This window comes from Colletotrichum orchidophilum, assembly GCF_001831195.1.
Source record: "Colletotrichum orchidophilum strain IMI 309357 chromosome Unknown Scaffold_4.1, whole genome shotgun sequence".
NCBI lineage: Eukaryota > Fungi > Ascomycota > Sordariomycetes > Glomerellales > Glomerellaceae > Colletotrichum > Colletotrichum orchidophilum.
Window position 1 is genome coordinate 499,695 of NW_019172960.1, and position 24,462 is coordinate 524,156.

A 24,462-nucleotide genomic window follows, 5' to 3' on the forward strand; every position below is an offset into this window, starting at 1 on the left:
TGCAATATTCGGAACAGGCTTGCACTCGGAGACGGAGGGACTCGACTACGGAGGCGATAGGAGGACAAGACGGACGGGATGGGGGAAGCGGTAAGTGGGAAGTGGGAAGCAAGAGGCAGCGAGAGAGATGAGCAAGGCAAAGACGCGGCGAGCAATGGAGGCGGGGAAATCAATCATCCCATGCAGACGACGACAGCAAGATACTCAAAAAGAAGGAGAAAAAGGCTTGGGTTTGCCCTATTGGTTTCATGTGATGGCGTCCGCCAGTCTGGCCCCAAAGATTCGTGCGAGATGGACCTGAGTTGGGATGAAATGCAGTGCCTTACTCCTCGTCAGCCCCCATCTCACCAGCAAGAGCAATGAACTGAAAGGCGGATGGTGGCGCAGTTGGAGAAGTTGGGTGAGACGGAGAGTTTGGCAGCGTCTATGGGCGTGTGAGTGAGTAAGAGTGAGTGTGAGTGTGTGCAACTGTCAGGTCATGGGTCCTCGTTGGAAGTTGGTGTGTGAATGGAAAGCTTGGCTAGCTAATTAGCTCACCCTGCCCTGTCTTGCAGTACGGCTTGTCTTTGTATCCTGTCCCCTCCATGATAAGACGGTAAGTGCGCGGCTCGGTGGGTGAGGTCCTCGCGAGGATCGAGCTGCCCGAACGGCGGGAGGCCGAAGCGCGGCGGAAGAGCGAGGTGGGGCTGCAGGGGCTGCAGGGGCGCGGAATGGAACCGGATTTGGGTAAACGGAGAGATTTGGTTCGTCAGGATAAAGACACTAATTGGTCACGGTACATAGCAGCACAATTTTGCCCTGAATTCTATAAGATGTCTCTATGGCTCAGTCGGTAGAGCGTTGGTCTCATATCCATACATATGACTCTAGATCATCTAGAGATATCCAAAGGTCGCAAGTTCGAGCCTTGCTAGGGACACTTCCTTTTGCTTTGGTCGAGAATCTTATATATTTGTCTTTAATTTGATTCTCTTCCGTACGCCCCCTTTTGGACAATACGTTGGCGAGGATTTCTTCTCACTTTTTGCGATGCTGATTTTCCACCGTCGGTGGACGCAACTCAAAAGTCAATCAACCAAGGATCGCTCCGCACCGAAATCTTAATCTGACAACGTCGAATATTCCTTTACTGTATTCTTCTCGGCCATGGTGAGATCGACGAGACATACATACAGACAGCACTAAAGCCATAAAACAACTGGATGAATCAAAGTATCCAATTTAAGTATCTTGTGTAGATTTGCAGGTCAAGCAAGCGCCTGTATGGTTTGCAGTCTCAAATATTTGGATGTGGCCCTTTTCGCCATGACGACCACTGCCAGGTGCTAAACACTCTTCAGAAAAGCTGCAGAGAGACTGGTGAGCGCTTGAGACCACTCACTTCAAACCAAGGTCTTTCGCCGTGGTTTACTCCCGCTTCTGCTTAAAGCTCCGTCTTGACGGTCCGAGAGTCGCAGTATAGAGAGCCTCCGATACGTTCACGAAGAGGTGATCAGCACCATTACGAGCCAGGTGGTAGTCCTCCGATATTCCCGCAGGAAGTTTGTCATGCCAGTCAATGTGGATGGGTATTTGTTTGCCTCATGCTCAGCCCTTGTCTGGTGTTGACGCAGCTCCACAAACGAATGACAAAAAAACAAAGCCAAGCTAGGCTGCCCGCGCCTCTAGCGTAAGGCTCCCTTGATGCCATGCTAACACGTCGACAACGTCCACTGCATCGCCTCGAAAATTGTCGTATGTGTGTATAGGACCTCGCTGCCTCGCCGGGGTCTTCGGTGGACCTTTCAGCTGGCGATTCCGCAAGTCGTTGCGTGGTTTGACGACTCAAAAGTACCTCCTCTTGATTTCCAAAGTCTTTGCTGCGTGGTGCTTCATACGACAAGCGCGGATACGTTAGTATTTCGACCGAGTGTCCTCACGATAGGCCGGTGCATCATCTCCGCCTGAACAGAGATGGACCGGGGCTGAAGCTGCGTGGCTTTCCCGGTTTAGGTGGCGGGTGAGCCTGGTTTTTGCGCAATTAAGCCATCACCGGGGCGTTTTGATGTTGCCGGAAGATCTTCTCGGCGTGCCATTGAACGACGTTGGGAAGATAGTGACAATCTCTGACCGAGGCCACTCGATGGGAAGCCCATCTCATGTTTGAGCCTCACTCCGTACTGGATCGACAGACTGCTCTTCCACGGGGCTCATCTCAATCAAAGCCTCGTGTGCTTCATGCCGGGGGCTCGCCTTGTCTAAAAAGATCCAGCTTGAAGTTGCCGCCGGTGGGAGGTTGCGTCCTCGGAACACCTTCAATCGGCACCGGCTTGAAAGACTCAGCATGCCGAATATCGACACCCTCCCGGATGCACCTCAGAGGCCATTGGATCCATTCCCTCCAGGGCTCCTGGATAGCCTGGTCCAAAGCCGAAGCCACGTTCCTGCCCCAGCCGACGAGGTACCACATGTTGCGCTCAGTGGCGTTAACCAGCGCTGCGTAGTGCATGAGGATGACGAGGGCCATAGGGTGGTTCTGGCTCATCAGCTCGAGGAACGGCTGGGGGAGGGAGACGGCCCAGCGCCAGACCAGACCGGACCTGTGTTTCGGGGAAGAGACCGCGGCAAAGGTGATTTTGAGCCCCTCGAGCGCGGACTGGCAGGTCGTCGTGTCGTCCGAGGGTGCCATGCTTCGCGTGAGGTTGAGAAGATCGTCGACTTTGGAGGCGAAGTTGCCCCCTACGGCCGGCTCGACGCCGCCTTGGTAGAGCCAGCGGGCTAGCGGGCCGTTGGAGATGTAGCGGTGAGCGAACGGAAGGGTGAGGATGCTCTTGATTCCTGGGGTGGGTCAGTATAACAAAGACGTGGCTCGGGTGGGGCTCTGACCTTGAAGCAGGATGAAGGACTGAGCGACGTCCTTGGAGGTGATGGGCCCCTGGGGGTTCGCGATGGAGTAGGTGTTGAGTAGGAAGATGCATATCGCGTGGAGCACGTAGGCGTCGGCGTTGTTTTCACCAATCTCGCTCAGCCCTGGCGAGAACTGACTCAGGGCGATGTTCTGGTGGCGTACTGATAAGTTGGCGTTCTCGTCCCTTTTCTCGGGGTTGAGGTGGGCTCTGTGGATAGCTGCTACGGCCAAGATGCCATGAAGGAGGAACTCCTGGAAGGCTGAGTTGAGTGCAAGTACGTGCACAGGAGAGGACTTACGTTGGCGAATGCAATCTGCGGCACTGTTGTGGTCCACAGATACACAAAGTCTGGATTCTCAGAAATGGTATGAGCCGTGGTGGTGGTGAAGTGATGGACAAGTTGCATATCGGTCAACCAGTCAGCTTGGGATATACCGTGGGTATCTCCCGAGTCGCCGTGACTTGACCCGTTGGTGGGGCTTGAGTAGTTCTCATGAACGTTCTGGTGGTTGAGGGCATCTACTTCAGCTGTGAACTCTGAGAGCAGCCCTTGGATGGCGGCGGCCTTGTCTTTTAATGAAGATAATTGAGGCAAGGGCCTTTCGCGGCGGCTGGCTGGGCGGCTGGTCGTCGAAGCTCCGCCGACGCTGCCTGGTGTCGCCGCGCTTGCGGCATCCTGGGCTGGTTTGGGCGACTCGTTGACGGGATGAAGCTGAGGTGCGAATGGCGTGAGGACAAGACTGCACTTGACGTCGTGTCGTACACAGTTGCGACATGGCCGACTCTCATCACACTGAGTGTTGTTAGTTACTCATCCAAGCCACTAAAGGTTTCCGGGCTGAAGGGGTCGGCTTGCTTGGCATGGCTTGCTGCAGAGACCAGGGCCCTGAATAACTGACCTTGACACGCCGTTTCTTGCACTGCTGACAGCCATTCCTCGACTTCTTGTGACCTATACGGGTGCCGCGTGTCGCGGTGGCCATCTTTGGCCGTCCGGCGCCGTTCTCCAGAGCCGCCACCTCGTCCTTGAGCGAGGTGGTGGACCCCTTCCTTTCCGAGGCGCCGTTCATGGCATTTGACTCGCTCGATAAATCTCTGAATGACAAGCACCGCCGGGGTGTAACTCGTCAGTGGGAAGAAGCTCTTCTCCTTCTCCCTCTTGTGCTCCGAGGAGCTGGAATGCGCTGTCTCAAGGGATGTTTTGGCGCTTGGACAAGGCGACGCAGTCCAAAGTCGATTATCTGATCCCCAAGGTCGGTGGCGTCGCTCTTCATACTGCCGGGCTGCAGGATGTAGCTACACTACGCCAGCACCAAGCAAGCGTGAGAGAGAGAGAGAGAGAGTCCCGCCGCCCGGGGCTCCACGTTGCGGCTAACAGACGGGGACCCATGCACTCGCAGATGCAGATGGAGCACGCGCACCACCGTCGGCAGATGCGGAGTGCGTATATCGATGCTGGATTTCACAATGCGATCAAGATAGGGTAACGCGAGGGCGGTGTTTACAATGAGAAGTGGCGGAATTGCGAAGTTTTGACAGATGCACGTTGCATGTGTTATAAAAGAAGGGGTCTCGAGACTGTCAGGGTGGCCCTGGAACTGGAGGCTGGAAGCTGGCGCAGTCCGCTCGCCATTCTGCGCTGACTGAAACGGCACGTGACGGTAAGGTTTAAAACGGTGAAGAACAGACGGAGGGGAGGCCCTTCCGTTTGGGGCAGATCTGCGCACGGATAAGGCACCTACCTGGTCGAGGAATGGCCCAAGCTCCTCTCCGCACCTGGGGATACGATACGTACCGGATACCTTGGCAAGCTTAGCACGCTTAGCCCATTCCCCCAGGGACTATGGGCTGACGTGGCTGATGCTGCGACATGTGGCTTGACCAACCAGTGCCCTCGTTCCTCCGCGGGGCAACAGGCAGGGCAGCATGGGCAGGTACTTCCACTGTCAAGGAACCAGCCGAACGCAGGCACGCCGTGCTAAAATGCGACCTGCATGACGCGCCCCGGCGGAACGCGACTTGCCGTTCCGTAAAAGCTGAGGGTGGTGAGGTCAGGAGCGGCTTGGACGGATAGCTCCTCCAAGCTCCAGCTCTCCTCCCGTTCGGATCTTAGCCAAAGAAAGGAGACGCCAGCAGCGCGTCAACGTCAGCATCAGCTGCTAATCTCTTCGCCCATTGCCCATTGCCATTGCCCACCCACCCGTGCCACGCAACAGAAGCAGCCGGTTGTACGCTGTAGCTTGCATCCAATCACCCAATTCAGCCTCTGTCACTCGTCCGTCACCGGCCTGCCGCTGGCCGTCCTTGAGCTACAAAGTACTTGGCCGCATAATCGCTGCGTCTGTGTCTCTCTCCCTGCGAGCGGCCAACCGTACGACCGACCCCTCCCAAATTGCAGCATCCCGTCCATCCCTGGGAAGCTAAGAGAAAGAGAGAGTGTCGATTGATAAAGGACATTTTCCCCCAAGGCCGCCTTTCAACCCCGATCGACCACCCCTCCCTCGTCAATATCCTCGACGCCCATCAACGACGCTCCTCCACCAGACATCCCACCAGACATCCCCAAACGAATCGCCCAGCATGGCGTCAAATAGCGACTTCAATGATATCAAGGCCTCCGCCAAGGATAACGCTGCTGGCGTCTACGCCTACGGTCAGCGCCAGATCAATCGGGTCGTAAGCCCCGACACCAGACAAAAGGCGTTGGGCAATGCCTACAACTTTGCTCAGGAGCAGCCATTCCTCTTTGTAGGTCGAGCCCCTCCATCCAGCACATATCGTGATACCAAACGGCTTTGCTAACAACCAAGTCCAGGCCTTCATCCTCTGCCAATTCATCTTCTCCTTCCTCCCAATCCTCGTCTTCATCTCCTTCTCCATCTCGACCATCGCCTTCGCCTTCGGTGTCGCCGTCGTCTTCTCCCTCTTCTGGATCGGCATTGCCCTTCTCGTCCTCGTCCCGACCCTCTTCTTTACCTGCTCAATCGGCGTCCTCGTCTGGATCTGGGCCGCCGGCAGCTTCGTTGTCGCGAAGCGCTTATATGAATTGTCGCCGATTCATGCTAGAGGCGACCTGGAAGTAGACGCTCCCAACGGAAAGACTTATGCAGTCACTAAGCGTGAGGACGGCGTTCACGTGCACGCCCACAATTGAGTTAGAGCATTTATAGAAAGCATGCGTGTACTAGATATGATGGGAAAAGATGGCCTGGCGTTTGAAAGTACGGATATTGGGAACGGGTTTGAGAAAAGGGGCGCCTGATTCTGAAAAGGCTGTGGATGGTGTACGCCCTCCACAGACACAGCGTTGCTATTTTTATTTTATTACCTGTTTCGCTCTTCAGCTTGGCACAGCAAGATTCGACTGTGAGTGACTACCAATCATCCTCGTCTCTAAAGAGAAGATGACTCCTGTTTCGTGATGTCGAAGATTATCGTTGCAGTCAAGCAGAGACAAGCCCAGAGCGTTCACTGTATTAGCTCGACCCGGATACCTCGGTTCAGAGAGGGGAGCTCCTCGAGGAAAATCGGCCGCTTGCTCACTTGCACTTGCCTTAGGATGGCCCTGGCCTACACCATTACGAACTGACATGGGCATATAAATCTCTTGGGCTGTTGCAACTTCTACTGGTCAACAGGAGTAGCGGCATTCCACGCGGGTCGCCTACAGCCTTTGGATAGTATTTCTAGGCAATTTGGCACTGTGAGCGTGTGCTGTTAAGGTTGAGAAGTAGCTCAGAAGTAGCACAGTTGGTCCATGTCACTTGAAGCTGCCTGGTGTGAAACTCAGTCTTCAATAAGAAGTAACTTAAGTTTATAAAAAACAGATGGGTGCACCACCACGCGCACAATGCGAAAATGATGAACCGCACTCAGGAGCAATCCTGGAAGGCTCTTGTGAGGATTACACAAATAAAAAGTGCAAAACAAGAAATTGGTGCCAACACTGTGGATCGAACACAGGATCCCCGCATTACAAGTGCGATGCCTTACCACTTGGCCATGCTGGCGAATCGAGTTATGAGTGCGATTCGAAAGTTGCAATATCAATCTCTCCCACTAGGTAGGTTCCGATTCCACGTCAGATGAAGTTCAAGCTCATTCGTAGCGTCTTGATGTCGCAACTAACTGAGCATCCACTGTCATACATGTGCAATGCCGGGCCATTTTCCTTTTCAGCGATAAGCCAAATCACGGCCTGATGTTGTAGGAGCTTAAGCGTGGTTGTAAACAAATTAGTGGCCTGGCATTGAACATTTGTGCCTGTCTATCTCATGAAGCTGACAGTGTGAATGATTGGTAAAGGTGGAAGAACGCCTCGCCAACACACATTGCAGCTGCGCCCGCCGCCCGATCCTTTTTGGTGTTAGTTGAATCCAAGAACACAGGCCGGACGTTGCCTCCAGCTGATGCTTCGATGGAGGGCTAAGTGGGCTTAAGGGCCATGCCATGCACGATGGTGCACGTCACTACTGTTCATATTGGCGACGATCACATCCCTCGATGCGTGAAATGCCGAACCACAGCCCATATTCGACTCCACAAATAATCATCAGCGCAGAGGACAAGTCATGGCATTCAATACCAAAGGACGAAGAGTTTGGGAGTCTCAACCTCTGTGGCGGGTAAAATGACAGTTGTGAACGGCGAGGAAGCTACTGCTACTACGTTGTGATACCTCAAGAGACCTGATAATCCACCAACTCACGACCTTGGTTATCATCCGATTTACGTTGGTAATTGCTGGGAAATTATCTCTAGACCAAGAACTGCTATAAAATGCTGAGGTTTTACAACCATCCCGAGAATTGAAAAGGATTGGGTCGACCTAATCTGTATCAACTTGAACAACCTAGTACAGATAGTTATGCAAGTGACCACCATCTTCCCAGCGGATCATCTTACAGCTCGCAGGATAACAAATCGGAAGACGACCCAATCAACTCACGCAAAAGTTTTTTCTGCGAGATTATGGAAGCCTCTTAGTTCAAGTACAATTCCCCAGGACCCATCAAAGGCTCGGATCTCTGGGAGATGGCGCTGACCGCTAAGTCACATGCCGCAGACTTTTGAGACAAACTATACGACGTTCTGTCTCCTGTACTTCGAAACTGAGAGCAAATTGTTGCAACAAACTACATTATTTAATATCAAAACGCCGCATGATTATTGGGTTCTTTGCGCACTGTATTTTGAATGAACGTAAACTTCGGCTCTTCTTCGCCGCCAAGGGTAGGGTTTCTGTCGCCTCTGGCAATGGGAGAGCAAATTGATCTGAGGTGTCGAGCGGAAGACAGGGAGAGTCAATTGAGAGAGCTGGACCGGGCTTTGGGCATCAGGATGCTCTGGAAGTCTCCAATGTTGGGAGACACTCTCGAGACTTTTGAGAGAGGTTTACATACTAGGACTATGTGAGCGGTTTTCTGGCCACATGCTCATTTTTACCGGCGGAGCAAGACACTCTGCAGTTGTGTCGGGTTGACGGTGGCATGTACCGGATTTGCATTGCCTAAGGAAGCCTTGTATAGATAAGACTGCCTCAAGATCTGTGTAAATTCCTTCACATGATCATATCATTGGTGGGCATACTGTCACCACTTGTGACACACAGGCACTCGTCGTTTCGATGAATCCAGAGACGTAATTAGTAGTCTATCTTGTAGGTGACGCTCAGTAACAACAGTACTTGGTCAATGGATCCATTCGGGACTATTGTCGGCAAGGTGACTGGAACCTTGGCGGGTTGAGAATGCGACTCTCTATTCCTCCTCGGCGGGCGCCTCATCCTCGTACTCCTCGGCGTATTCATCATCCATGCCCGCATCCTGGTATTGCTGGTACTCAGACACCAAGTCGTTCATGTTGGATTCAGCCTCTGTGAACTCCATCTCGTCCATGCCCTCGCCAGTGTACCAGTGCAAGAAGGCCTTTCTCCGGAACATGACGCTGAACTGGTCGCCCACTCTGCGGAAACTGTTTTGAATCGCAGTGGAGTTTCCGATAAAGGTGGACGAGACGTCGAGACCCTGGGGCGGGACGGAGCAGTGGGCCGTCTGAATGTTGTTGGGGATCCATTCGACAAAGTTGGTCGAGTTCTTGGTCTTGATGGCGTGAATTTGGTCTTCGACCTGCTTCATCGACACCTTTCCGCGGCTGTTTGGGGGGTCAGAAATTGATAGGAGAGATGGATAGTGGTGAGAATGCAACGTACAACATGGTGGAGCAAGTCAAGAAGCGTCCGTCTCTGAAGTCAGAGGCCAACATGACGTTCTTGGGGTCAAACATTTGCTGCGTGAGCTCGGCGACACCGAGGTTCGAGAAGGAGGCGGAAGACGTGAGCGGCGCAAATCCGACGGTGAAGAAGTGCAATCTAGGGAAGGGGACGAGGTTCACGGCTAACTTGCGGAGGTCGGCGTTGAGCTGGCCCGGGAAGCGGAAACCAGTCGTCAGGCCGGACATGACCCTCGACACGAGGTGGTTCAAGTGCCCGTACGAAGGATGAGCCTGCTTGAGCGTGCGCCGGCAGATGTCGTACAGCGCCTCGTTGTCGATACAGAACGTCTCGTCCGAGTTCTCGACGAGCTGGTGGATCGACAGGGTGGCGTTGTAGGGCTCGACGACGACCTCGGACACCTTGGCGGAGGGCAGGACGGAGAAGGTGGCCATCATGCGGTCGGGGAATTCTTCGCGAACCTTTGCGATGAGGAGGGTGCCCATGCCGGATCCCGTGCCGCCGCCGAGCGAGTGGGTGATTTGGAATCCCTGGAGGCTGTCGCAGGCCTCGGCTTCGCGGCGCACGACGTCGAGGACGGAGTCGACGAGCTCGGCGCCCTCGGTGTAGTGGCCCTTTGCCCAGTTGTTACCTGCGCCGGACTGGCCGTTGACCATGTTGTCGGGGCGGAAGAGGTTGCCCAGCGGGCCGGAGCGGATGGCTTCCATGGTGGCGGGCTCGAGGTCAACCAGGACCGCGCGGGGGACATACTTTTGTCTTCCGGCCTACATCACCAGCGTGGTGCGATTAGATTCCGATGATCTAGCATGAGAAGGGGGGGTAAAGGCGCAGATGAGATGAGGAAGCGCATGTGAGGTGGCAGTACCTCGGTGAAGTAGACGTTCAATCGCTCAGATTGTTGCTCATCGGTTCCTTGGAACCTAGGACGCAAGTCAATATACCATTCTCAAAGACGCCAGCCAATTGCACTTATGGCGCAGCGGCCCTGCAGGTGGAAAACTCACACTCCATCCTGATCCAAGCCATGTTCGGGATGAATGGTTTGCCTAATGTCGCAGACCAAGGTCAATTACTTGCTACAATGGATGAACTCTTGACAATGGCGTCCTCATACCAGAAAGCCGTGCCGACTTGGTTGCCCTACAATAGTCATCATCAGCAAAGGCGCGTGTGACGCGTTGAACAGGGGCAAGGGGCGACGTACGCATTGGCCGGTTTGGAGGTGAATCTATTGTGGATCACAGGGCATTAGTCGTCAAGAGGTCAAGAGGGACTCGACAAAGTCACGCCAACAGGTGCGCAACTCACAATCTCACGCATGATGCTGGTCGAGGATAAGACGGGGTTGTGGTATATTACGATGGTGAAGGACGCAGAAACGCAGATTTTTACCCCGCTGTTGGCTTGTTGAAATCACGACAGGTGGTCATCTTATAGCGGGATTCTTTAAATCACACAAAAAACCCCTTATCCTGTCCATATCGCTCGCCCTCGCTTGCGCTTCGCCCCGGATAGGCCCGGCCGTGGACTCTCGGTCTGGACTCGGAACCTCCCCACATGTTTGTGTCCAAGGGTTGCATCTGTTAAACGGCTGCCTCTTTGGATTCGATAGCTGCCTGTTTGTGTGTTTCTCTTGTACAGCAGGGCTCTTTCAGGTTGTCATACTTGAAGGGTAAAGCCAGGCAGTTAGTTAGTGGCCGGTCAGACTGGGGGCGGGGAAATTTGAGTGAAAAAAAAAGGAGAAAAAAACAAATTAAAAAAAAGACCAAAAAACCTTTTGCTACCCAACCAACGATTCGCGCGGAGGTAGCACCAGAAGAGAAAGCAAGCTAGACCCCGTTGGGCGGATGACCCGTACCTCCGTACAAACGATTGGTATATGATGCTCTGTGCAACTCCAAGTCTCCTCCAGTATCTGTGGGAGCAAAGTCTCCACGTCGGCGATAGGCGCATCATCAAAGTCGGGTGCTGGTGTCACCAACTCGTTGAAAGAGGGTTGCCTAACGCCGGTCCAACCGTCCAACCGCCCAACCAATGGCTCTCTTGGATATTCAGCTGCCTATGCTCCTCGAAACAAGCCGGTTATTGTCGGTCGCCGTGTTGATACACGGTTGCTAGGTGTCTGCCTGCGTGTGTGACACCACCACCACATCGACCGGTTCCGCCGCCGCCGCCGCCGCCGCTTGGCCGGACGAGACGGATCAGAGAGTCCGAATACCGCCCCCCCTGAGCCTCCCCTTGCCGTCCGTGCCCCTCGTTCTCGGCGGACGAACAGAGTTCGGCGCGCGCTTAAATTCCCCCAAAGCTCGGCGGACATTCCAGCGCGCACCCACGTGGGGAGATCCAAACATGGAAGAACGGGCAGCTGAGGGAATCCGGGAGAAGGGAAACTCAGCTCCCCCGCTCCTCGATGGCCTAGATTCTATGTCGCAGTGACTTTTGATCTTTGAGGGGCCCCGTACTGTTGGAGGAGCCACATTCGTCAGCGACGACGTCGGTATAGTCCGCAGATGCTGCAGACAGCCAAGTCGTCGTCACAGCGCGAACCCGACACAGAGGGTAGACCACCACCGCGGCGGTACAATGTAAGCCACAAATGCTGCAGACAGAGAAGTCGTCGCGGCGCGAACCCAACGCAAAGGGGGGGTAGACCACCAGGCCGTGAGGGAGCGGCATGTATGTGGCTTGAAGAGAGAGGACTCTGCTTTGTGACGAAAAGTACCATCACCGAGGGCGCCTGGAAGGTGTTGATGAAAGATAAGGTTATTCATTCTTAAAAGTCTATTGCCAAGCGAGCATTGCACGACAGGCCAAGCGAGGTTCCATGGCCGCGCCCCTGACATACCAATGAGATCAGAGACATGCTGCTCGAGTGCTGATCATTCACATACGACAAGGCCTGCTACAGCACAGCAACCAAACAACCTTTGAGTCCAAGTGTGGTGACCCAGCCACTGACGAGGGGTCAAGACGATCTGGAATGCGCATGTTTCGGGCAATCAGGGGCAGACGGGCAAAATCAAGGGTTTGGCGGCGGCAGCGGGAGGGGCGATGTACCTTCCTTCTCCCCTCTCAGCCTTCTCTCAACTTGACTGTCGGCCGAGGAGCCTCAGATAGGACCTGTGTGCATGAAAGCGTCGTCGTCTCTTCAGCCTCTTGAGGGAAAACCCCTCATACCGTCATACGTGTCGGGTAGACACTGATGTGGTCTGGACCCTTTGCTCGAATCCGCTCAGAGTAGCCGACCGTTTGCCAAAAGCGATCGGTGACAGCGGCATCTAGTCTGGCTAGCAAGCGGGAAATCATAGAATCTGGTTAGGTAGATTCGTAAGTTTCCCTTTCAGAGTGAGACATGGTGTCTGGAAGTTAAATGAACCGGGAGGATGTGGCTTGCCCATCAAAGAAAACGGGAGTTGTTCTCCATAGCCCCGCGTCGATGAATGCGGCACACCTAGCTACCGGACCTCGACGACAAGACCAAGTCCCGAATCCCCAGCGCGAGACTGAAGAATGAGAATGGAATGAGATATATCTATCTCTGCGAAACCCTGGTCTATCCGGGTTTCCTTCTTGCTCTTGCTCTCGCATCTTCAAGTTACCACTTGGAACACTCTCCTTGACTGCATCCTTTCTGCTATTCTTCTCAATACTCCTATTTTCCCGGGTATCATCAACTTCACCTCAGTGGCAGGAACCATCCTTCCATTCAGTCAGTCACTCCTTGCAACGACTCCTTTCAATTTCAATAATAATATCCCGGTGATTTCGAATACCCGAAACCCCAGCCCACTCCCCAGCCACCATGCACTTCTCAGCCAGCGTAACCTTCACCTTGGGCCTGTTGGCCTCCCAAGCCGCGGCGTTGAACATCGTCAAGGTGGCCTTCCGGGGCGGCGCCGTTGGCACCCCAACCTTTACGAGCACCACCGTCCGCCCCACGACGACCTTGGTCAAGCTCACCTCGGCAACCTCGTCATCGACCTCTTCCGCGGCGACAGCCTCCCCCACCGCGTCCTCCAACTCGACCTTGACCGCCGACCTGCAACGCGCCCTCGACCTCCACAACATCTACCGCGCGGCCGTCGGCAACGCCAACCTGACCTGGGACGCCGACCTCGCCAAGAGTGCTCAGGCCTGGGCCAACCATCTGACGACTGTCGGTAGTCTGGTTCACGACTCAAACCCTGGTGGCCAGGGAGAAAACTTGGCTTCGCAGTCGGGCGGCACCACCACCTACTTCACCAATGGTGTCCAGCTGTGGTTGAATGAGAAGCCCCTGTACGATGGCAAGCCCATCAGGACCACGGGATCGCCCAACTACCTGAACTATGGTCACTACAGTGAGTACCTTCAACAATAGCCTTTCACAGAGCTTTTCATGACTGACAAGTTTGATAGCTCAATGCATTTGGAAGGGAACTCAAAAGGTCGGCTTGGCCCTGGCTACCGACTCCAAGGGTACCACCTTTGTCGTCGGACGCTACTTGCCCCCTGGAAACTAGTAAGTCCCATCATCTTCACATTGTAAAGTCCATGTTCCTGACTGACTTCTTCTAGCGTCGGCCAAATGCCCTACTAAGCATGGAAGGAAGTCTTCGCAGTGTTGTTGATACGCCCTAATCATCAACACTGCCGGCTGGGCTGGGCTTTTCTTTCGATTCTAGACCGCTTCTCCTTCACTCAGTTGCTATGCTCATGGCACGATTCGCATGCCGTGGGCTCCTTCACTGCACATAGATTGTACAGTCACTTTCAAGATCTTCAACCGTGCGAGAGAAATACAAAAAGTTAGATGAAGCATTTTACTCACCATAGCCTTTGTACACATGAAAGAAAACAAAACAAAATGCCAAATCCGGAGAAGCGTTCAAAATAAAGTCTGACGTGGCAACGCCGACTCATGTCTCCGGTTCATCAATTCAAGCTCCGTGTCCGTCCGAAACGCACAAATTCACGCATCAATGTCTCACTGTTCGAGGCCTGCACAATGATTGGAGACAAACGAGGTAATATCACCGTCCGTACCGCTGCCTCGGAACGGGAAGCTGCAGCAGCTAAGAGCCGATTCGTACGAAGAGGTATTAAGAGCTGCTGAGAGTTCCCCGAAGAGCGTGCCCAGAAGGCTCCGGCCGCGGTAGGAAGCCTGGGAGGCTGGGTGACTCGAGTTGAACGACTGGTCGAGCAACTACAAGAGAGGAAGCCCTCGACCGTAATAGGTACGGCTGTCGAAGCGGATTCTGATGACGTCCTCCTTCCTTGGCCGGTTCAAACCTCAGACCCGTATACCTGGAACGCTTCATCTGCCTGCTTCTCGAACTCCCTAGTAGCACCCACGATGCCAAGGTCATCATCAACGACAAGACGCAGGCGTATGTCGACAGCCACCACAATGACAAGCCAGAGCAAGTCCATTCCACCATCACCGCCAAAATGATACAACGGAATGAGTCGGGTTCTTATCATTCAACACGGAGACGACTCACACACTGGACCAAGAGCTCCAAGTAGCAGCCACAACCAAGCCTCCACGATGCTGGACGATCCCCAATTACACCAAGCGGTACGACAAGGATCCGATGAGAATCTTCCGGGACATTCTCATTTTAGCCAATCAGCTGTTCTACTTCTTCCTCACCACCAAGTTCTATCTCCCCTTCATGCTCCGCCACTCCATGAACGGCGCCGCCAGCATCAGCAGAATGGCCTGCGTGGACGCGAGCCGCAGAGTCCTCTTCAGGTTCGTCGTGATCCGCAACCCGGAAGGGATCTGCAGCATCCCCGACGACGCCTAATTCTTCGCCCTCATCGCCGCCATGACGCTCATGCTCGCGCAAGTCGACGCCCGACGGCGTGACAGGGGGAGGAAACAGGCACTGGGGGGAGGAATATCCGCACGCACCAGCCGTATGTCGACCGCGACAAGGTCGAGCAGACGTTGGAGTACATGCGCGACGGGAGCTCCAAGAACACGGACATGCTCTCCATTAAGAGCGCCGACGTGCTGAAGATCTTATCCTATTCACGATTGAGGCTGGTGTTGTTGGGTCATTGACGTTTACTAAGGTACCAGCTTGAGTTCAGAATCGACGCCAGCTTCCGCTTCGTTTGGTGTTGTTCGTGAGGGGCAGAGCAGGGGTGATGCTAGGAATCTGTTGCAGCTCAAGATTCCGTGTTATGGTGCGGCCATGGCTCTCCGATCTTGGAAACCCCGGGTTGCTTGGCAACGGAATCGCTCCTAAACTAGAGAACTGGCCCTTTCAAGTCGGTGGTGCTGCCTTTCTTACACCGACAGTCTGATTCGAGGGTTCAAAAGCGGCGACGGTTCCTGAGGAACAAACGGACCGTTATATCGTGACTTCACGCTTGGTCATCCCCGCCTAGGATATGAGACAAGCCACTTAGCAGTGAAATGTACCTGGATGGATCAAAGTAGTCCAGGATCTATCTTTCTATGAGCGGAGCCAAATGCCAATAAATAATCATACATGTACATCAAGTAACCAGAGCGTAAGGTGTATCGAAGCATTCATCCCAGTCTCTACTCCCAGACGACCAAAACCTCTCTAGTATATCCTTTGTCGCCAGAGGCAAATACGCACCCAGAAAACTACTCTCATCAGCTAATCGCTTAGCAATAAACGACCGCGCCGCAGCGGTCCCCGTCTTGGCCTCGAACCCTGCCACAATCATCGGCCACATGACGCAGCTCCTTAGGACCTGCGACCCGGCCGCCTTCTCGAGAAGAGCAAAGAGCTTGCCGTTGTGTATCGTCTTGACGGCCCGCCAGCCCGCAGACGCAGGTATCACGCCTACGCTCTGGAGGGACGCGATGGCGAAGACCGCGACGGCGGACTGGTACACCTGCGCCATCGTCGAGAACTCTTCTTGCGATTCTGTCTTGGCGGCCGACCAATTTTCCGGGGAGAAATTTATGATGCGCTCGAGGAGGTCTTCGGCTTCTGTCTGGAGTGCGTTTAGCGTGTTTGATGATTCTTGCTCGGTTGCGAGGTACCGGAGACGGTTGATGTCGATGATGTCGATGAAGAGCTCTGCGGGACAGGGCAGGAATGGGTAGTATCCTGTTTTGTAGATTTCCGAGATGAGGTCTCTCATCTTGAAATTGAGCAGGGGTGACACTTGATCGTGTGCTGGGCTGGTTGTGTTGGCCATGTTCTCGATGCTTTTCAGTGAGCGTGCCGTCAGTGATTTGCACGTGCAATGGCCATAGTTAATAAGACCAGACATCTTACATTTTGCAGAAAAGAACTACGGTCTTGTAGCCCGCTGCGGCTTCGCAAAGACTTTTCAAGCCACCCCGCATCTCAATGATTGCCATGAAGCCGTTCAAGTGGTGCCGCCAGTTGGAAGCTGTCACCGATCCCATGAGCTGCATACAAACAGATTAGTCGCAAAGTAGCTTAGCTGTGGAGGAAGTGAAGGGGTGGGGGGACGGGGGTAAAATACGCACATCTGCATACAAGAACACCACCACAGCCGCCATCGTGTGGTCAGAGATTCTCCTCTTTTCATTGCCAATCTCTTCGTTCAAGGCGTGGATTGCTGTACATCGATGCTGATGGAATCGCGCCCGCACCTCGGCTTGATACATGTCGTTCTTCTTCTTGGACAGGCGGAGCATGCGGTGGTCGATGGCCATGGCAACAAGAGCGTGTTGGATAGGGACTCCCATGTACTGGATATAGGACACTGGCACGAGCCACGGACTGTTTGTCAACTGATTCGCTGCAAAAAAGGGGTAAACCTGCTCGTTCCCTGTTGCCAATCCAGCACCGTCAATGTTTATCGTTATTTTCTGGAACAGGGCAAAGTCCCGGTCCAGCGACGGGACATGATGACTTACAGTAGAGCGTAGCCTCGATAATGTCACAAGTTTCATCTCTCAATTCATACCCAGGAAAGATATGCACAGGGTGGTGCGACCGAGTGGCCGATACGTCGCATCTCACCGCCTTTGCAAGTTCCGACTCAACCGTCCCTTTTGGACCTTTCTTTGAGTTATCGTCCGTCTTCTTGTTGGCCGGCGGGCTTTTCCGCTTCCATGTTCGGGTCTTGACCTTGCCAGGGGCCAGCCACGTCAACGGCTTCTTGTCCTCGTACCCGGGACACACGACGCCGCTAGTCTTGCATTTCGAGCAGACGGGACGTGCCGAGTCGCAGACTAATCGTCGCCGCTGACACTCCCAGCAGTGTCTTCTCCCGTTGCTAGGTCCTGTCTGTGTCTGCGGCGGCGCACCCGCAATGAGAGCCAACTGTCTAGAAGTGGAAGTCATCGTCTGATTTCGGACGCTTCTCCCGTCTCAAAGGCCAACCATCAACCGTCAACGGTTGCACGCTTTGGGCTATTGGAAGTAGACGGATGGACGGTATGGCACAAGAAATCTGCAACCCGCTGGCTCGGGTTGAACTTAAGAAGGTAATGCGGAAATGGGCTGGAGCAGCCTGGAGGTCAACCACGGTTAGTCGGCGACGACGCATGCCTGACCATCGGCGCAGTTTAGTTCTTGGCCACTTCATTATCCTAATCAGGTAAAGCGCGGTGTCATCCTTCGACGGTCTAGCGTGTCAGCAAGAAAGGTCTAGGAGAGAGGATGGTAAGCGAGCAATGTGCAGATGGATGAGTGGGTTGTTCCCATTGGATAATCTGCATCGCTTCTGAGTCCTGTCCTATAAGAAGCGCTCATGGAAGGCAAATTGTTTAGATAGGAGAAGTTGTAGATCTTATGGCTGTGCCAATCGAGCCACGCTAGAAAGTTCCGTCGTAAGCAGTCAAATGAATCTTGTTAAGCGGGCTGAAGTTGCAGAAGCATTCAAGGTAATTGGAGGCACTCATGACAGAGTGGTGGCGACAATCTACGATCTCATAGATCAAACCAGCGCCAAAGCTTTGCGGAAACACACCGTGCCCCCTTGTTTTATCATGTTACCAGCAGTGCAACATCGAAAACTTGTGTAACCGTTCTGACATTGATTATTTTCTGGTTGAGCAACTGGAAGATTCATGATCAGAGAAGAGCAGCAATAAGACTATCATCACCTGATCGGAATCTGACTTCATCAATGTTACTGTTGTCAACATGTCATCGTGGTAGATATTGTCGAGCAAGAAATGATGCTTAGGAGGCCCGCAATAACACTGCCTTGGGAAGCGCAACTTCGGTTCTTACTAGGTAGAGAGTCAAGCTACTCTCAAGTGTCAAAACTGCATTGCCTCACAAAATCATCGGGCCCATGCAGTTGAAAACTTCTTTTAGGGCGTTGTAGGGAATGTCGATTTACCTCTAGCTGCGAGCAACTCTGTACCGACTAATGACTATCTGCTGTTAACTAAAGAGTATATGAAAAGACAATACCGGAGCCAGATCATCGGATTCCGGCAGTACCTTCTTCCGGACCCTAAGCGTCGATGGTTTAGTGGTAAAATTCTCCGTTGCCATCCAGCAGCGTCGGGGAGCCGGGGGTTCGATTCCCCCTCGACGCAATCTTTTGACATTTTCATTTATCCAATATCTGTGTGTGAATAAACCACCAATCATTAATTAGCCAGCACGATGATCCGTTTTTGTATAATCTGTCTGATTTCTTGTTGTTTACGCCAGGGACTAAGCAGAACTTGCGTAAGACGGTTATAGTCAATCAATTTTTGAGGTGGAAAATAGCGCTCGCTATTGATTTGTCTCCCAGCAAAATCAGCCATATGCTCTTGTTTTAGTTACGAGCAGGGGTAGTGTATGTAGGCAGTGGAACATATACTTAGTATCCGAGTGCTCAGAGTACATGTAAACAAGGATTTCACTTCCATCTCGTTTTCCAAACTTCAGACGTTGGACAAGACGGCGTAGCTGTGAACGAGGCTTACTCGGCCTCCGTCACATCTTTCAAGCGTCTCTCAAGCGTCTCTTCTCACTTGGCTAAACATCGAACGTCGTTGGTAGCCAATAAATAGGTTCTAAGGCAACCTTCTGAGAAACTTTTTACAAGTTTAGAATCTCCCTCAAACATGACTCCTGGGCAAGCTTGGTAATCAGAAGCAGACCTCCCACATTGTAAGTAGATTTTGAGTTGTTTTGATTGAGCTATTGATATGGCGCTCCAAACTGGGTGGATTACGCTGGGACCTGGAAAGGTCGGAGTTTATTAACCGACCGACCATTAATTTGAGACTCAGAGCAACCTAGTTCAGCTTGCAGACAGGCCCATAGATCACAAGTTTGTGTCGGAAAGCAGCATTCGAAACTATGTCGCCAGGTACAAACGACGTTGAAGGTTGCATGCCTTGCCAATTGGACTTTGAGCTTCAGGTTCAGCTTCAAGGCCGCATTAGTGCAACCACAACAAAATGAGGTTCAGTGTGACAAGGCCTTGAGGCTAACGCATGGTAAAGGTTGGGATGAACTCTGAATGTCTTCATCCACCCCTCCGCCCACTAAGCACACGTTGCTAGCACTCCTCAGAGTTCTTAATTGCTCACCACATGGAGCGATCTCTACACAAAGACAAAAAGTACCTCGACAGGAGGACTGATTTTTTGGCCAAGTCTGCGAGGACCGTGCTCCGTCGCAGAATCCAAAATGAACCTTGTCCCCTGCAGCCCTGCCCTTGAATCCTTGTCACCAGTGAGGCGGGGGGCACTCTCTTTCCTCGTTCTCCTGATCGTTCCGCCCCCTCGCCCCCCGGAGCGGAGGCAGAGACCGCTCGCCTGACTCCGAGGATAGCTGTGAAGGAAAGATCACGGCCGTCGCATCCTTCAAGCGGCACCGCTCGTCACCCCTGCACACGTCGCACAGCATCCTATCGGAAGAGCCACAACACACAGCCGCTGCAAGCCATGGCGGCTCGCCAGCATCGAGAAGGTTGAATCCCCGAGGGGGCTGACAGCAGATGTCGGTGCTCAGATCTTCAAGAACCCACTCGCTCCGAAAAATCAGACTGGGATGATGAGCTTTTCTATTGCGTAACTTGTCTTGCGCCACATTGTGGACACATGTGTCTACGCTTTGACTCTTGGCAATGTTGGTCCAGCCAAAGTTATGTCCGCAGCCGAAACTTCGGATCACGTCTGCTTCTGGTCTGGTCCATCATCATATCAGATCTCAGAAATTGAAGCAAAAAAGACTCGTCTGTCACGACTAGCTAGTGTTTGAAATCTTCATCATTTCATAATCCGTCGTTCCATGTATAAGTCCATGTCACAATGCAATAAAACGCGTAAAAAGGAACAATCGTAGGGCAGAGAAGCCGGGGCGGTAGCTTCATCAATCGGGCGTGTACCAATTTACGCGCCCACTTTGGTCTTCCCTGCCGGGTATCTGACGATGCTTCAAGAGGTTCTCCTTTCCCCTCAACACCGAAAATGCGTAAGCTCATTCCGAGCTGCGTGTGCTTGCTTGCGTCGCTGTTGTCCACCAATTCCTCATAATGACGCCTGCCTCGTGTTTCTTCTCATCGCCGCCGCGTCGTGACTGTTACTGCTCTCGGCGTCCTCTTCGGAAATCCAGAATTCCGTTCTCTTCTGGATACCTGGTTCGAGCGGGATATCGCTGTGGTCGCTTTTCGATAGGGAGGGCCTCCGTTCCGAGCGGATGAATGTATCGGTGTTGCCGCCGTTGTCGCCGTGTAATCTGCTGCTGTTGTGATACGCGGACCGAGAGCGATGTGACGAGTTTCCGTACCCTGAGGGATGGGTGCTAGGAGGCTCTTTTCCTCCAAAGAAGTAGAACCAGAGAGATCTAGAGAGCGCTAGGTTTCCGGCAATGATTCCGAGGTAGAGTTCGAGGTTGGACCAGATTGCGGTTACTGCATACACGTCTTGGAATCATGTTAGCTTGGCCTATTGGAGACTTAAAAGGGGCATATACGTACAGCTCAAGTCGTTCGTCACGAGACCAAGAGAAGCTGCTCTTGCGATGCCGAAGCCGGTTGCACTGTGGGCCAAAGTCAGTTTACCAGTCATCTTTCGGGCATGGAAAGGCATGCTGACATTAAGCCGAGACTCATCAAGGCGCCGACCGAGAGCTTGGTTGACATTGGTATGCGGACTTGCCAGACCACAACCAGCGGTAAGAAGGAGCATAGTAAGTCTGTCGCGACAGAGTATGCTAGAGCGAAGTTGTATCAGTCGCACGTCAAGAAGATCACATGTCCCGGTACTCAACTTACAGATGGTCAAGTAAATTGAGTAGATTCGAATCTTAGCCTCCCAGCACACTCCATTCCCGGTCCAGTATGCGCTGACGGGATTGCACTCGGCGAGCAGGATGATGATGACGCCAAAGTTGGTGACAACCAGACCAGCCATGACAGACCACAAGAAGTACTTTAGCCTACTGGAATCCTTGATGCGAAGCAGCAGCAGCATGATGGAGCACTTGAGCAAGCAAATACTGGCAAAGAGGAGGATTTGCGCAAACCACCCAAGCATGTTGTTGTTGACGTAGTCTTCTTTCGAAATGTACCATCGATGCCTTCCGTTGCCCGACCTTCCCTGCGCGCACTGGACTCCATACCTGACGATGCCGAGACTGGCGACAATAGCCATAAGATAGTCGTCCCATCCCAAATGCCGTAATGAAAACCGAACGTAGAGGCGAATAAAGGTTGTGAAGATGACAAAGAAGATTAGTACGCCGGAGAGTCCCAGGAGCGTCGGGTTGACGTTCTCGTCCGGCGGGAGCGGGTTCGGAGGGATAACTGGCGCCATCATGAATACCAACGTCCGAGTCTGGTGGATTCAAGCCTGTGCAGCGCAATAGAAGACGCCAGACAAGGAACGAGGGGTGTAGCCCGCCAGGAAACGGAAACCAGGCCAAGCGCTGGATAAATGTACGGGGGGAAAGAAGAGGACCAGCGGGTTCTCGACCCACGGGATAGTCTCTGCACAAGGCAGAAACGAGGAAGATCGCCAAGATCTGGTTTTGGATGGCAGCTCGTCTACCCCTGGGCTTTTCTCAATGTCTCACTCGACACCCAAGGGGCGAAAGGAAGCTTTGGTCGTCTTAAGACCTGCGACGAAGTCGAGGATGGTCTGCATCCGATTCCGCAATAGACCCTGCATGCGCAGACGGAGGAAAGGCGAGATGCAAGGAGGTCAGGGCACCTCAGCGCATATGTCTCGGATAGGCGAGGCCCAATCTACCCATCCCGCGGTGATATCGGGAGGAGGGTGGTAAATGGTAATGATTTGATACTTTGGACGCCGACGCCGCCGAGGTAGTATTGGCAAGATGCAGAATTTCCCGGCATTGTGGTTTCTCCCGAGGGGGGATAACAGACACTTGATATTTTGTTTTGTTGCCCCGAGCTAGAGGTTGCGTGCCAAAAGAACCGAGCTAATCGTCTTAAAATCAATCTTCTCAACCATGTCCACATGAGGGATCGTTTTGTCTCGCATGGCAAAGACGGGACCCCCCTTCCCCTAGAAGAAGGGTTTTATCCCAGACTGTCTGAGGGTCTCGTACTGTGCAAGGCCAGGTTGGACGAGCACCAGTTTCTCTTTCTTCCTTCGTTGGAGCCCGCCCAGCCTCTGCGAGCTTTTCTCTGGTTGCTTGGATACAAATTGAGTTTGAGCGGCTTCCATTCCCCTGAGTAACTCTCTGAGCTGAGCGAGGGTCCCAAGGGAGGGATCAAGTAGACCCCAGGCATGTGTGGATTCTTCTCAAGCTCCGACCTGCAGTGCCTGCGCATCTGACAGGCCATAAGATGTTGCGCGATATGCTGCAGGTTTCCCCAGGGGTGAAGATAATTTACAGACTGGTGGGTTTTTGGCTAATAATTACCAAGCAGCACCTGCAGAAGCGCTGAGCAGATGGGGACAATTTGATGACGATCGTCTTTCTACTTTGACTTTCTCATCCCATCTTTTACCCCTGCTCATCTTTTAAGTCTTGGCATCTCTACGCAGACAAGACATGTAGTTGACGGGCCATGAGACAAATTCGGACACAAGCCAGAAAGTATAACGGGTGGCCGAGCGGCGAGTGGCAGCTTTTCTGCTATCCGGCTCGAGGGGAACGCTGGCGAGGGATTTGGCCGTGCAGATGTTGGTGCTCGAGTTTAATTAATTGAGGAGATGGCGCGAGTCTCAGGGGTATCCTGGATACTCCGATAGCAGGCCATGCAGCGAGGAACGAGCTTCCCAAACAAGGATACCTACATGTACCATAGGTCCGAACCTTCGAGGGAAAACTCGAGGGGGGAAGAGAGGGACAAAGAGAGAGAGAGAGAGAAGGCTCAGACGGGGAGACGGGAAGGGCCGGGAAACGCCAATGTCAATGCCTCGAGACTCGCTCGAGAAACGTGGAGTTATTGTGGAATTGTTCTCAAGTAACCAGGACAGATGATTTGTCCAGACATGGTCACGTCAATTTTTCCAACGGACCTAACAGGCATACCCTTGAGTCATAAACCTGACCCTGGGGAGCGACCAGCCGGCGCAGCTCCGCAATCATCAACGGATGGTTACCGGATAGACACGTCGATGGCACGGTAACATTCGCCGGGTACACAGCCATCCCCGTTGGCGAACACGGTGGACCGTGGACGGTTCAATGTTGGGTTGAGGCGCAGAGAGCTTTTGACGTTCGTCCCCAGGCTCCTAGCAGACCAGAACGTAACCGACCATGCATAAATGTCTGACATTCCCTCATCGCCCATTTTCGTTTCCCCTCTCTTCTAGCTGGGGTAGGCAGTTAGTTAGTGGTTGTCCGACAAGTCGTGCGTTGCTGGACCGGCGCGCTGGTAGCTTACACGCGCATTTCTAAGTGCTTACGCTGCTGTGTGACACCACCACTACCACCGCCACCATCTCCTCCTCGTCTCCCGCGAACCCCGCGAGAAGTACTTGGTCCGTAGTATATGAGGATTCTCGGCACCCCACCAAGCTGCCGTCATGTTGCCGTCCCCTCCGGAGCTTTGAGGACGGGCGACCTGGGGCGGAGAACAAGGATTTCTTTGGGCCGCGTGTCTAATCATTGGCACGTTTTCTTGGATGGGAGGCCCTGCTAACTCGCCAAGAAGCTTGGAGGGGGATTAATGTCCGCATTATTGACATTCGATTTTGACTGAGGGAATTTGGGGGCTGCATACAAAAAGGTAGATGATCCTGCTGCCACATGGAATCAGGCCCGCCATAGCCTGCCCTCCACTCGTATCGTCCAGTGCCATTGAGGAGGTTTCCAAAACGGCCCTGACGTGCAGATATCACGCATATTGGTTTTCAAGCTCGTGCGTTGTTTGGTTTAGAGGAAGCATTCCCAGATCGCCGAGCCGTGGGTTCCTAAACTTTATTTCTAGAACGAGTGGAAAGATCGCTGCGTTGTCTTAGCC

At 53.2% G+C, this 24,462-nt stretch overlaps 8 protein-coding genes across 8 annotated transcripts; 4 read left to right on the forward strand and 4 right to left on the reverse strand.

Annotated features, from left to right (window-relative positions):
* Window positions 1-2,215: 2,215 nt before the first annotated feature.
* On the reverse strand, window positions 2,216-3,958 carry CORC01_00811 (uncharacterized protein; the record flags this gene model as incomplete). Its single annotated transcript, XM_022612467.1, has 4 exons — window positions 2,216-2,817; window positions 2,866-3,139; window positions 3,187-3,681; window positions 3,788-3,958. The coding sequence occupies 4 exons, from the start codon at window positions 3,956-3,958 to the stop codon at window positions 2,216-2,218; spliced, it is 1,542 nt and encodes a 513-aa protein (XP_022481084.1).
* A 126-nt stretch (window positions 3,959-4,084) lies between these two features.
* On the forward strand, window positions 4,085-4,531 carry CORC01_00812 (uncharacterized protein; the record flags this gene model as incomplete). The annotated part of the gene is made up of 3 exons (XM_022612468.1): window positions 4,085-4,210; window positions 4,289-4,371; window positions 4,453-4,531. 3 exons carry the CDS (start codon window positions 4,085-4,087, stop codon window positions 4,529-4,531), a joined length of 288 nt encoding a protein of 95 aa, XP_022481085.1.
* A 937-nt stretch (window positions 4,532-5,468) lies between these two features.
* On the forward strand, window positions 5,469-6,042 carry CORC01_00813 (uncharacterized protein; the record flags this gene model as incomplete). The annotated part of the gene is made up of 2 exons (XM_022612469.1): window positions 5,469-5,636; window positions 5,704-6,042. 2 exons carry the CDS (start codon window positions 5,469-5,471, stop codon window positions 6,040-6,042), a joined length of 507 nt encoding a protein of 168 aa, XP_022481086.1.
* Window positions 6,043-8,647: 2,605 nt separating this feature from the next.
* Window positions 8,648-10,440, reverse strand: CORC01_00814 (tubulin/FtsZ family protein; the record flags this gene model as incomplete). Its single annotated transcript, XM_022612470.1, has 7 exons — window positions 8,648-9,041; window positions 9,100-9,884; window positions 9,986-10,040; window positions 10,125-10,166; window positions 10,235-10,260; window positions 10,325-10,348; window positions 10,429-10,440. 7 exons carry the CDS (start codon window positions 10,438-10,440, stop codon window positions 8,648-8,650), a joined length of 1,338 nt encoding a protein of 445 aa, XP_022481087.1.
* Window positions 10,441-12,922: 2,482 nt separating this feature from the next.
* Window positions 12,923-13,699, forward strand: CORC01_00815 (uncharacterized protein; the record flags this gene model as incomplete). The annotated part of the gene is made up of 3 exons (XM_022612471.1): window positions 12,923-13,460; window positions 13,519-13,621; window positions 13,678-13,699. 3 exons carry the CDS (start codon window positions 12,923-12,925, stop codon window positions 13,697-13,699), a joined length of 663 nt encoding a protein of 220 aa, XP_022481088.1.
* Window positions 13,700-14,455: 756 nt separating this feature from the next.
* On the forward strand, window positions 14,456-14,912 carry CORC01_00816 (uncharacterized protein; the record flags this gene model as incomplete). Its single annotated transcript, XM_022612472.1, has 2 exons — window positions 14,456-14,489; window positions 14,617-14,912. 2 exons carry the CDS (start codon window positions 14,456-14,458, stop codon window positions 14,910-14,912), a joined length of 330 nt encoding a protein of 109 aa, XP_022481089.1.
* Window positions 14,913-15,612: 700 nt separating this feature from the next.
* CORC01_00817 (C6 zinc finger domain-containing protein) lies at window positions 15,613-17,411 on the reverse strand (the record flags this gene model as incomplete). Its single annotated transcript, XM_022612473.1, has 4 exons — window positions 15,613-16,300; window positions 16,371-16,507; window positions 16,589-16,893; window positions 16,982-17,411. 4 exons carry the CDS (start codon window positions 17,409-17,411, stop codon window positions 15,613-15,615), a joined length of 1,560 nt encoding a protein of 519 aa, XP_022481090.1.
* A 3,140-nt stretch (window positions 17,412-20,551) lies between these two features.
* CORC01_00818 (uncharacterized protein) lies at window positions 20,552-21,838 on the reverse strand (the record flags this gene model as incomplete). The annotated part of the gene is made up of 4 exons (XM_022612474.1): window positions 20,552-20,946; window positions 21,001-21,062; window positions 21,119-21,236; window positions 21,298-21,838. The coding sequence occupies 4 exons, from the start codon at window positions 21,836-21,838 to the stop codon at window positions 20,552-20,554; spliced, it is 1,116 nt and encodes a 371-aa protein (XP_022481091.1).
* Window positions 21,839-24,462: the final 2,624 nt, after the last annotated feature.